We start from the raw sequence: 12,261 nt of genomic DNA on the forward strand, positions 1-12,261 counted from the left end.
CACTGCTGCACTCCGTACATATGAATGTAGATAAGCTGCTAGGGAAAAGCGGTTAATACACGTGAGTCAGCGGTGCAGAAAGGAGAGGTATGTAATCTTTAAACACCGCAATCTCAAAGACTGGATATTTTTGCTCCTTCAATGCAGCCTGGGTAATGCAGGTGATTCATATGGATAAAAAAAAGTGTCCTATTAATGCGTCTATAGACTTTTCATGGTCCCAGAGTATGGGATTGGAGGATATGCAGCTTAAGATAGAAAGAGATGAGTCAGAGGAGAGGAGAGGAAGGAGAGGAAGAGCGGCTGGCTGCCACTGTATCAGGTGAGCTAAAGCCTCGTGCATTTTCAGCCCTGAGAGTCCAGAGCCCTCATATGGACATCTGTAGATACTGCAACTGCAGTCCGCCTGTGCAATGTTCTGCTTTCACCCTTCATTATTATCTTTTGGTGATAAATATTATATGTAGTGTGAATATTAGCTCATAACAAAAATTAACCAATATGCTGTGTTCACCAAGCTCCTGAATTAGACTCAAACAGATGCATTAGCAGGCCCTAGACAAAGCTGTAACTGTATCAGGTGTGCTAGCCTCCTGCATTCTCAGCCCACACTGCTATCACATGGTAAAAAGGTGGAGTTGCAAGTGAGGTGGAAAAAAAAAACATCTGCAGTTGCACTGAATGAAGCTCAAACTCCAGGAAATTGACTTAACCAGGAATCACAGTTTGAAAGTTTATTGAATCAACAGTTGTCAGTGGTACATCAAGAAGACTTCAAAAATTCAATACATGAATCGTAAAATAAGATTAAAATCCAACAACATTATTTAATACAGGAAAACAAAACAAAACCACTGTTCTCATAAGGTAATTTGATTGATAAAATACACACCCTGGTTGGCAAAAACATGCAGAAAGATACCTTTGGGTTAACGATGGAGTGATTTACATGCAGTAGGAATATTAGCTTTGATATCAATGACCTGTGTAACCCTTGACCCTGATAATGGATGAACATATCAGCACACTAGCAGGCTCTGTGTCAACCCTGTTTCAACTCCATAAAGAAGTGGTTAATCCTCCATTGGAGATGAATGGCAACAGATTTCATGGACGTAATCCAGGTTTAACATAATCCATCTGAGCATGCCAGTATCAGCGGAATAACATAAAAAAGCAATCAGGCACAAAAGTTTTCAGTTTTTCAAGGTAACAGATATTCCCTTTCTTTCAGAAAATACAGCACTGTAGCTATTCATTTTTATTTGGGCAACTGAGTGCTCTTCTAATATGGCTTAAAAATAAAACAAAAAGGTACGTACAGGCCAGGTTATCCAAATCAGACCGCTCGCTACCTTTTATTTAGTTTTCGGTTTCCTTCAATCTGAGCATCGTCCTTCCTCTGTCATTGAGTTTTGATGAGTGAGGCAGAGGCCAGAGCCCGAGGAATCATCAAAGAACCAGACGCTTTCTGAGATCAACGCACACACAGTGTTGCCCCAGCAGGAGCAGCATCACCCTCACTGCTACAGTCTACACTCTGGCGTCGTCATGGTCTGTGAGTCCCGTGTCGGGGGCCGGCTGATTAACTGCAGCTAACAGCTTCTCCACAGGGAGCCTGCTTTACAGCGACTCCATGCCAACCGAATTCAGAAACCAACCGCACAGACAGATACAACAAGACTGAGGTAACATGCGATACCCACACATTGTGCTTGAGCTAACCAAACCATGTCACCATTTTCAGTAACGCAGTGCAGTTCAGTGTTCTTGCCAGAATAGGAACACTCATCTGTTTCAGGCTCTTGCAATGTATCAATCAGTGTACGTCAAAAAATGTTCATGTCTTTGCTATAATGTATAACATTCAACAGGCATTTAAATCAACATTGCGTCTACAATTCAAAAAGTACATTTCAACATATTCCTTTAAAGTGGCAGATGTACATACAGTAGTAACGGTTTTTGTTTTGCTGGCTCTTGAGGATCAGGGTTTTGATGTTTAGGTTCTCAAGAGAGCAACATGGAATCAAAGCAACTGATTTTATAGCAAAGACTATTATGGCCTGATCTCATCCATCGTCTGGGATGAACAGTCTAAAACAAAAAGGCAACACACAGCTCTCAATCTCTGAGACACAGATTTGAAGATTTCGAACCGTGCAACAAATGTCCACATTCAAGTCAGGACCCTTTCCCATCACAGAGCTAAAGTCAAGTCTGTCTCATTCAAGCCTGCAGAAATGCTCACCCACACATACGTACACATACACACATGCAGACATAAGCGACACAGTTCACATGAGCGCACCCTCACACAAACATGGCAGGAGACACAAAGCTGTCTCCACGGTTGACATTGGAGCCCCGCTGGTCCTGGAGCTCATTGTCTGAGTACACATAGGGAGGCGGGACCTCATTGTGTCCTGGGTCATCCCAGCCAGAGGGGGCAGCAGAGTAGTAGTGCTCCCTGTCCTCCTGCTCATAGGCTTCATCTTCATGGTAAGTATCCAGGTCCTGTCAACAATAACCCATAAAGGACATGCATGTTAATAGTTGTTGTAGTCACAAAATGATTACATTAGGAATGAATGACAAACGATTCAGTTATTTGCAACCTATTTATCTTTCATTAACATTACTTAGAATTTTTCAAATAATGAATAATGTACATCCAAGTTAAAGCTATCTTGCTATGTACCACCTCTGTAGTTATAACCAACATGGCTGTGTCCTTACCGTGACTGGCTCGGCATTCTGGGTAGCGTAGTACTGGCTCTGCAGAGGTCTGTCCTCAGACACTGGGTCACGACTTGTGTTCAGCTGAAACACACAGCGGTCAAGTTCAAGTTCCAGGTCATTTATTTATTTAGTCCTTTATCACAGAGAATGGGCCTAACTAGATCGAAGTAATCAACAATCAATCGTAGAACAGAATGATGCAAGACAAAACACAAGGAAGCAGAACAAAGCCCAAGACACACAATAGCATGTTTTAGCTAGACATAGACATAGATCAACATATTTCAGAGAGCATCATTAAATCGGATGGGCTCGCTCACAGTTGTCTCAGTACTGCAGACTTTTGACAAACAAACATGATTGTCTTTCCAACATTAGCGCTGTTGACTCACCCTGTCAGTGGAGGTGTTGGTCTTCTTGGGAGGAGGGGGCTTGTACTTGGGTGGATCACTGAGAGACAAAAGGGATGCAGTTGTTATGTCAGGTTTACAGTGGGAGGACAGAGAAACACAGAAAAAAAACAGAATTTGAAATAATGGATGAAACTGGAGCATTCAGTCACACACAGATACTCACTCTGCGTTCAGGTTGTTGTTGCGGTGTTTGCGGTACATGGCTATGGCTGTTCCAATGATGGCCAAGAGTATAATGACCCCGATGATGGCCCCGATGATACTGCCTGTAGTGGGACCTTTCTCCGGAAGACGGTTGCCTGGGAAAGGAAGAACAAGAGGAAAGAGAGAGAAGGAGCAGAGACAGCAATGTGAGACAAGACCAGAAAAAAAGATGTAGATGCCATGTTTAAAGCAGCAGTGTTGGAGCTGCAAGGCCATTGTTGAATTCATTTCCATTATATAGCTTTGCATATTTCACTATAATGTACATATGAATATGAGTCACATACTACAAGACTGTAAGTCACATAAGAGAACTGAAGTTGCTCCACAATGTAATATTCATGAATAAGTGAGGCCTAATAATGAAAAAAGAGACTCGGCAATGAGTGTGTGTGTCTATGTATGTGTGCATACGTGTGTGTGTGTGTGTGCGTGCGTGCGTACATGTGTGAGACTGTGTGTATGTGTGAGTGTGTGTGGAGTTGAGGAAGGGAAGGGTCTTGATTAGGGTTTCGACTCACATGGGTTATTAAGAGGAAACAGAGGAATCAGACAGGTCCCACTAATGAACCATGACCACACTGAGCATGAACCAACACACACACACACACACACACACACACACACACACACACAAACTTACACACACACAGTGTGTTTACTGAAGGTGCAACCCGGCTCATTATCCTCTCCTATTCCCAGGGGATTATGCTAATGAGGGGGTGGTAAAGGGCAGAGACGATCTGAAGCTCATTCGACGAGAACAAACCCCTGTCCTGGTAATTGGATGGGTCATGATTGAATGTTGTTAGTCCTCTAATTACAACTCTCCCCTAACAATACACTACTTTGAATATCTCCTAAAATAGTCTTCTTTCCTTCATACATAGAAAGGCGTCCTAATGATCGTCCCTTTCCCTGCTATTCAGTACAACCCACCATATCATCTCTCACCACTGACCCTGGACACTCTCTTTCCATTGTGCTAAATGATTCACAAAGGCATGTATTTGACATCTTCTGTGTGACATCTATTCAATGCACTGGATAAACACACTTAGCATCTTTGTTTTACTTGACAGAACACAGTGGACAATGAAAGGAAAGATGGGAGCAGGAAAGTGAATCAGACAGAACAAAAAGCTGTGAGCCGGATTTGAACCTGCGATATCACAAGCACACAGTGTGTGTGCCTCAGCCCGCTGAGTCACGGCGATGACCATTAAGCTCTCCATCTCATTAAAGTGGAAACAAAAGGTTCCCAAGTTCCTCTAGAATTTTTTTCTTTACCGATATGATGAATATAAACCTTGTTTGAAAAAATATTTGCTCTCTATGTGTAAGGATGAGCTGGGTTAATTATGTTGGTATGACTTATTCTGTAGCCTGTAACAAAGTTTTTCCATGTTTTTTTTTCCCTAGTTAAAAACTTGTTGAACCAAACTATTGTACACATCTTGCAAACAAAACCAACATATGGTCGCTTCATTGCATCTCAATAGTTTTCTGGTCCTGAAGAGATACTCATACATTGTGTAGGATATGTGTTTTATTTATGACTGGCAATAAAATGCCCAAGGACTCAAATGAAATATAAATCATCCTTTTCTTTTATGTACTCTCCCAGTGCTTTAGGAACCGCTGTCAGCTTTGTTAGAAAGACATACTGTATATAAAAATCCATAGGGTTTAATTTTTCCGCTGTAAAAAACAACATATGATGTCCATTAGGATATCTATCTTTGTAAGTACTTTTCCACACTGAGTACTTTTGATAGATGTAACACTAAAATGTTGAATACAAATTTATTAAAATGTATTCTGAATAATTTTGTACCACAACAAAATGTGCAAAAGGGGTGTGAATGCTTTCTGACACCACTGTATATGAGGAGAAGGGAGTATTATGCCAGCAGAGGAGATGAGGAACAGGCGAGAGGAAATGAAAGCCAATTAGCTGTTCAGATGCAACAGTCTGAATCCTAAAATTGTCTACCCACAAGCTTGTAAAACACACTTTGTTTCAGTTCCCCCATAAAACAGAGAATCTGGGCAGTAAAACTATAAAAAATCTGAACTCTAAAATGAATAATGCTAAATAATTTCTGACTAAGGTTTTTACAGGGTCTCTCTGGAAGGAATCGGAGAGCTTTTCACTGTGACATTTTCAAAATCATAATGGTTCTGCAAGGGGAGTGTTTTTCATGTGGGAGTTTAATGGGGTGGAGATATGATTCGCATCGGAACGAGAAGCTGGAGGCGGCTTCAGGACTCCAAAACATCACAAACCATTCAGATAGAAACATAACAGACTGACTGGTTATGTAATATAGGGAGGCATCAGTTACATTACGTTTCCATCTGCAGATGCAACTGATTCTTGACATTAAATGTGTCTCAGGTACGCACATAGAATCACTTGAGTGTAGTACAAGCTACCTACCACATGGTGGTGCTGTGTCTCTTTAAAAACAAAGCAGCAAACAGCCAAAGGATACTTTTCTTTCTAAACCCCGGTGGCTGCCTTCTTTTTCTGTTGAGTTTCTGTTACTGTTTCCTCATTCCAATCCTGTGTCTGTTTATCACTACACCACCTTCTTCCATTTTTCCTCTGGGGGATTTTCCTGAAAGTCTATAGAGTCCCCCCCTTTTGCCTGCCTTATCTTACCAGTGTCATTATCGAACCAATGTCATTTTCCTTCAGCAGGTTCAGGTAGAAGCTGTCCTTTCCTTTCAGATAACCTCCGATAGAGGAGAGGAAACCACAGGAAACGAAGCCAATTTTAAGGATTGAGGTGCAGCGCGTCTGCGTGAATGACTTGACTGAGGAGCATGCCCTCTGTGTTGGCCCTGGACACCAACCATGTCTTGCTCTAATGAAATCTCCCAGACGCAGCCTGTGTGTGTGTGTGTGCGCGTGTGGACAATGTGTGTGTGTGTGCACGCGCCTGGCATGCCTGTTCCAACTGCTGCAGCCCTTTGCCAAGGACGAGCTCTATGAATTCAGCCAGGCACAAACTCACCCACACATATTCAGAGTACATTAATACCACACACACACACGCAAACTTACACACACACACACGCACGCACGCACGCACGCACAACCCTGCATACAGGAGCAGCTGGCAGGAGCATCCTGTATCCATATCCCCGTCACTCAATCTGACATATTTACACAAACACACTGGTCTGTGCTGTGCTCTTTGCCCTGTAGCTTTTCCTTTCCAGACACACAGCACACGCATGCACAAACAGACAGACATACATACATACATACATGCATCACACAGAAATAACATTAAATTCATTTGAGTGGAGAGATGCCCCGAAGCAGTTCTATCGCAAACTAAACCAAACAGTGTTTTCCTATACAGTGAATGAGGAGGATGTGGTCCACAGTTCAAACTCAGTTAAAGGTCAGCTCCACTCCTCTGGGCAGATCAATGCAGCGACCATCCAATCAGACACATATCTATCCCTTCCTGCATGTAAGCCCTCCATCGCTCACCCCAGCCTGGCCAGCCAGTCAAGCATAGACTACCACTCTCCCATGGGGCACGGAGGAGGGAGGAGGGAGGGAAGGATGGAGTGGGAGTGGAGGAGCAGAAGGAGGGAGAGGGGAAGAGGAGATGAGGCTGGACGGTCGGGTGAAACTGGCTGAAATGACTGTAGACCCACTTCAGCTTGAAATACTGCACTAGAGTTGAAAATACCACTAGAATTTCTGGAGATTTAGGATGCAGAGCTGAATCCAGCCGCACTTCTACAGCCAGCGGCTAGAGTATTTCAAGCTTTAGCTCAAAAAATTGCTCTGTTACTTGACGTCCATTCTCTTCACCTCTTTCTGAAAATACTCTTGGAGGAGGAAGAGATTCAGGAGCCGGATCAGCGGCGGTCTTAAAAGCTTGATACACATGAGTCACTGACAGGAAAGCCGAAATGAGGAGAGAGTAGTCAAGGAAAGAGGAGTCAGGGAAAGAGGATTCGTTGAGAGATGAGTCGAGGAGAGAAGCTGAAGATAGAGCAGGCGAGAGGAGTCAGGAACACAGGAGAGGAGGAGAGTGGAGTCAAGGAGAGAGGAGGTGAGGAGAAGATTGGAGAGCGGAGGTGAGGAGAGAGGAGTCGAGAGAGGAGGTGAGAAGAGAGGAATGGAGAGAGGAGTCGAGAGAGGAGGCGAGGAAAGCGAAATCGAGAGAGGTGAGGGGAGAGGAGTCAAGAGAGGAGGTGAGGAGAGAGGAATGGAGAGAGGGGGTGAGGAGAAAGGAATGGAGAGAGGAGGTGAGGAGAGAGGAATGGAGAGGAGGTGAGGAGAGAGGAATCAAGAGAGGAGGTGCGGAGAGAGGAATGGAGAGAGGGGGTGAGGAGAAAGGAGTCGAGAGAGGAGGTGAGGAGAGAGGAATGGAGAGGAGGTGAGGAGAGAGGAATCAAGAGAGGAGGTGCGGAGAGAGGAATGGAGAGAGGGGGTGAGGAGAAAGGAGTCGAGAGAGGAGGTGAGGAGAGAGGAATGGAGAGGAGGTGAGGAGAGGAGTCGAGAGAGGAGGTGAGGAGAGAGGAGTCGAGAGAGGAGATGAGGAGAAAGGAGTAGAGAGAGGAGATGAGGAGAAAGGAGTCGAGAGAGGAGTCGAGGAGAGAGGAGTAGAGAGAGGAGGTGCGGAGAGAGGAATCGAGAGAGGAGATGAGGAGAAAGGAGTTGAGAGAGGAGTCGAGGAGAGAGGAGTAGAGAGAGGAGGTGCGGAGAGAGGAATGGAGAGGAGGTGAGGAGAGGAGTCGAGAGAGGAGTCGAGAGAGGAGGTGAGGAGAGAGGAGTCGAGAGAGGAGATGAGGAGAAAGGAGTCGAGAGAGGAGATGAGGAGAAAGGAGTCGAGAGAGGAGTCGAGGAGAGAGGAGTAGAGAGAGGAGGTGCGGAGAGAGGAATCGAGAGAGGGGGTGAGGAGAAAGGAGTCGAGAGAGGAGGTGAGGAGAGAGGAATGGAGAGGAGGTGAGGAGAGGAGTCGAGAGAGGAGTCGAGAGAGGAGGTGAGGAGAAAGGAGTCGAGAGAGGAGATGAGGAGAAAGGAGTCGAGAGAGGAGTCGAGGAGAAAGGAGTCGAGAGAGGAGTCGAGGAGAGAGGAGTAGAGAGAGGAGGTGCGGAGAGAGGAATGGAGAGAGGGGGTGAGGAAAAAGGAATCGAGAGAGGAGGTGAGGAGAGAGGAATGGAGAGGAGGTGAGGAGAGAGGAATCAAGAGAGGAGGTGCGGAGAGAGGAATGGAGAGAGGGGGTGAGGAGAAAGGAGTCGAGAGAGGAGGTGAGGAGAGAGGAATGGAGAGGAGGTGAGGAGAGGAGTCGAGAGAGGAGTCGAGAGAGGAGGTGAGGAGAGAGGAGTAGAGAGAGGAGGTGAGGAGAGAGGAATGGAGAGAGGGGGTGAGGAGAAAGGAGTCGAGAGAGGAGGTGAGGAGAGAGGAATGGAGAGGAGGTGAGGAGAGGAGTCGAGAGAGGAGTCGAGAGAGGAGGTGAGGAGAGAGGAGTCGAGAGAGGAGATGAGGAGAAAGGAGTCGAGAGAGGAGGTGAGGGGAGAGGAATGGAGAGGAGGTGAGGAGAGGAGTCGAGAGAGGAGTCGAGAGAGGAGGTGAGGAGAGAGGAGTCGAGAGAGGAGATGAGGAGAAAGGAGTCGAGAGAGGAGATGAGGAGAAAGGAGTCGAGAGAGGAGTCGAGGAGAGAGGAGTAGAGAGAGGAGGTGCGGAGAGAGGAATCGAGAGAGGAGATGAGGAGAAAGGAGTCGAGAGAGGAGGTGAGGGGAGAAGAATGGAGGAGGTAAACAGGGAGGAGGGCGAGGCAGCAGGAAGAGCCCAGTCAGATGAGGGCTGTGATTAAGAGGCCGGCTCCAGATAAGTACTGAGGGATTTCCTGGCTGCTGCCTGCGAATGGCTGATCACACAGTGAGGGGATGAAGGAGAGAACAGGAAGACAAAGATCTCACATCCCTCTCTTTCTCTCCCAATCCCTTGTTCTCTCTCCCACTCTCTTCCTGTGTGTTTACGCCTCTCCCCGCGGGGGATTAAGGTTAACATGCTGGCCTATCCGCCGCTTCCTCGTACGGCCCGGGCTATGCTGCATTTATCTCTGCCCGCTCCCCTCTTCCTCCATCCATCCCTCCTTCACTCGCATCATCCCTCTCTCCTGTCATCCTGCTCCATCGCTGCTGTAATTTGGGATTCGCTTGTTTGGCCCGGTAATACGACAGGGCAAATCTGCAGCGTCTCCCTCTGCATCTCTTATCTCCTGTGGGTAACGAGTAGAGATAAGCCTGTTTTTATTACCCTCCCTGACCTCTTGTGCAAATCCGCATACACACACGCACGCACATACACACACACGAGACCTTACTAAATTGAATGCACACAAGTCAACCCCAAAATCTGAATTTTTCATCCCTACCAGAGTCCTATAGACCCACTGGAAAAAGATTCAGCTATACAAGTGGTTGGTCTTGGCTTAAGAGATTAGCAGGTCACTGGTCACTGGCAAAACAATCCTACTGTAGCTGATGATCAAATCCATTCCTAATGGGTTAGCTTGACTTTTTAAAAAGGGACAGTTGACCAAAATATCAAAAGCTTGAGGCGTCCTGTTAGCTCAGCGGGCCAAAGCCATGTGTTCGTGATGTCGCGGCGTTGGCCCGTTTGTCAACTTTGATGCATGTCATCCTCCCCTCTCTTCCTCTCACACATCTTTCCCGTCACTCTCCAGTGTCTGTTATTCAATGAAGGAGAAACGTCTAAATAAATATATAAATCCAAAGCTTTTGATCACATCATCACCATTAACGGCTTTGAAGGAACACAAGGCAGGCAAACTTTTTTTTTTTTTTTTTGATTTATTATTCCCTTTTAATCTGTGCAAGTTAGTCTTTGTTGTTTTGAAACTGTCGATGGAAATTTCATGTATTTCAGTGACGGTTTGCCCTCAATGCAATTTGCTCACAGCAGAATCAAGTTTGAATGTAAACAAACGAAGCAGTCGCTGCTGAAAATCGAGCGACCGGTGCCTTCCACAGTGAACATCAACAGAGACAAAGGCCTACCTACTGCCATGGCAAACACAAGACTACCACGGCCACAGCGGAGTGCCTGGAGATGAGATTAGGACAGAATGAATTGATGGCCTGTGAGAGAGATTAAGATAGAGAACAGAGCATGTAATCTCATTGCTCACTCAGAGAAAAGAGGAGAGGAATCCTGGCCTTCAGATTCTGAGCTTAACATGGCAACTTTATCCCAGCCATCCATCCATCCATTAACTTATTCATTGAAGTCGCGCTATACACACACACACACACCTACCGCCCTGGTAATACAGTAACCCAGTAACCAACCACATACATAATTGCACAGAATGGAGTGAGGAAACGAGAGGAGGAGGAAGAGGTGGAAGAGGAAGTTAGTGGGAGTTAACTTTGGGAGTTAGTGAGCGACGGGCGGAGGCAGGGTGTGGGTGGAGGAGAAAAATAAGGCTGCACTGACAGGGTTCATACTACTTACATGAGCTGCACCCTGTCAGGCCTATACAGCGCACACTGAACCCACATACACACTTCAATTATTTACAATCAGCCCAAGTGCTACAGGCTTGAGTGCTGCAACTTACTTCTGACATTAATTATATGGCACTTGAAGACCTGCTACTCCCACTATCACAATCAACATCCCCATCACCGTCATTTAGTACAAAGCACGGTCAACATGCCATTACAAATCATTTCAATACAAAACAGATCAGGGATTGATTGATCTTGTTTGGACAGCAGGATCAGTGGAACAGTTCTACAAGGACAGACACTACCAATCTGGCATTGTGGACAGACTGAAGCGGACACTGACTGAATTTTGCTAGTATCCAGGTCCACGTGTGTGTGTGTGTGTGTGTGTGTGTGTGTGTGTGTGTGTGTGTGTGTGTGTGTGTGTGTGTGTGTGTGTGTGTGTGTGTGTGTGTGTCCTGCTGTTGCCAGGGCTTTTGGTTTGGGCAGATCAGCGCTGCTGGTCAGTTCTAATCTACTGTGATTCCAGAGCTCAACCCCATGCATTTCAACTGTCTGAGGATTAAATTCATGTCACTGACACTGTGCCTGGGTGTACATACTGTGTGTGCATGTGTGTGTGTGTGTGTGTGTGTGTGTGTGTGTGTGTGTGCACGTGTGAGAGAGAGTGAATTTTGACATTTTAAAAAGCTGTGTGTTGGTAATTTGGAAACTCTGTATGGTGTGTGTGTGTGTGTGTGTGTGTGTGTGTGACGCTGTTCTCCTTCTCTCTCTCTCTGGGGAGACAGTGTGCTCCCTGCCATAGCGCATTAAAGCACAGTCAGTTGCCTTGGGAGAAGACTAGAACTCTCTCTCTCCCTCTCTCTCTCTCTCCATCTCAGCCTCTCATCTCTTTCCCCTCTCTCCATGCTTCCATCATTCCCTCCCTCCATCTCCCTCTCTTCCCCTCTCTCTGACAAGGTCGCTGTTCGCCTCTTGCTGTCTCCCTGTCAATATTTACAGTCCACTTTACACTGGCACTGAGGTTGCTCGCTGCAGCCAGCAGAGAAAACAGGGCTGCATTAGCCAAATGTAGCTGTCCACTCAGGACATGAATGATCTGGTGTACTACAAGCGCTCTCTCTCTCTCTCTCTCTCTCTCTGACACACACACACACAAACACACACACACACACTTGGAGGGTTAGGGGCTGGCAGGTAGACTGGCCAAGAGTGAGCAGAAGATAAACAAGATAAACTCAGCAAACATTATGCTTTAAAAGAGTAACAACTACTCGCTATGCACAGGTCAGACTGGATCTGTATCCATGCCAGTGGATGAAACGGTGCAATGTGCAGCATTTTTAAACATCAATTTATCATTGTTAAATTAATCATGGCACTTTGG

General features: G+C 45.9%; 1 protein-coding gene across 1 annotated transcript in view; it reads right to left on the reverse strand.

Annotated features, from left to right (window-relative positions):
• Positions 1-719: 719 nt before the first annotated feature.
• Positions 720-12,261, reverse strand: part of LOC139919856 (poliovirus receptor homolog) — a 71,074-nt gene continuing 59,532 nt past the window's right edge. The window contains exons 7-10 of the mRNA XM_078286950.1: positions 3,319-3,454; positions 3,135-3,192; positions 2,740-2,823; positions 720-2,517 (exon numbers count right to left, since the gene is read on the reverse strand). Of these exons, the coding sequence (XP_078143076.1) occupies positions 2,314-2,517; positions 2,740-2,823; positions 3,135-3,192; positions 3,319-3,454 (482 nt within the window). The 3' untranslated portion in view covers positions 720-2,313. The remainder of the gene's footprint in view (positions 2,518-2,739; positions 2,824-3,134; positions 3,193-3,318; positions 3,455-12,261) is intronic.

Source organism: Centroberyx gerrardi, chromosome 12 (assembly GCF_048128805.1).
Source record: "Centroberyx gerrardi isolate f3 chromosome 12, fCenGer3.hap1.cur.20231027, whole genome shotgun sequence".
Classification (NCBI taxonomy): domain Eukaryota; kingdom Metazoa; phylum Chordata; class Actinopteri; order Beryciformes; family Berycidae; genus Centroberyx; species Centroberyx gerrardi.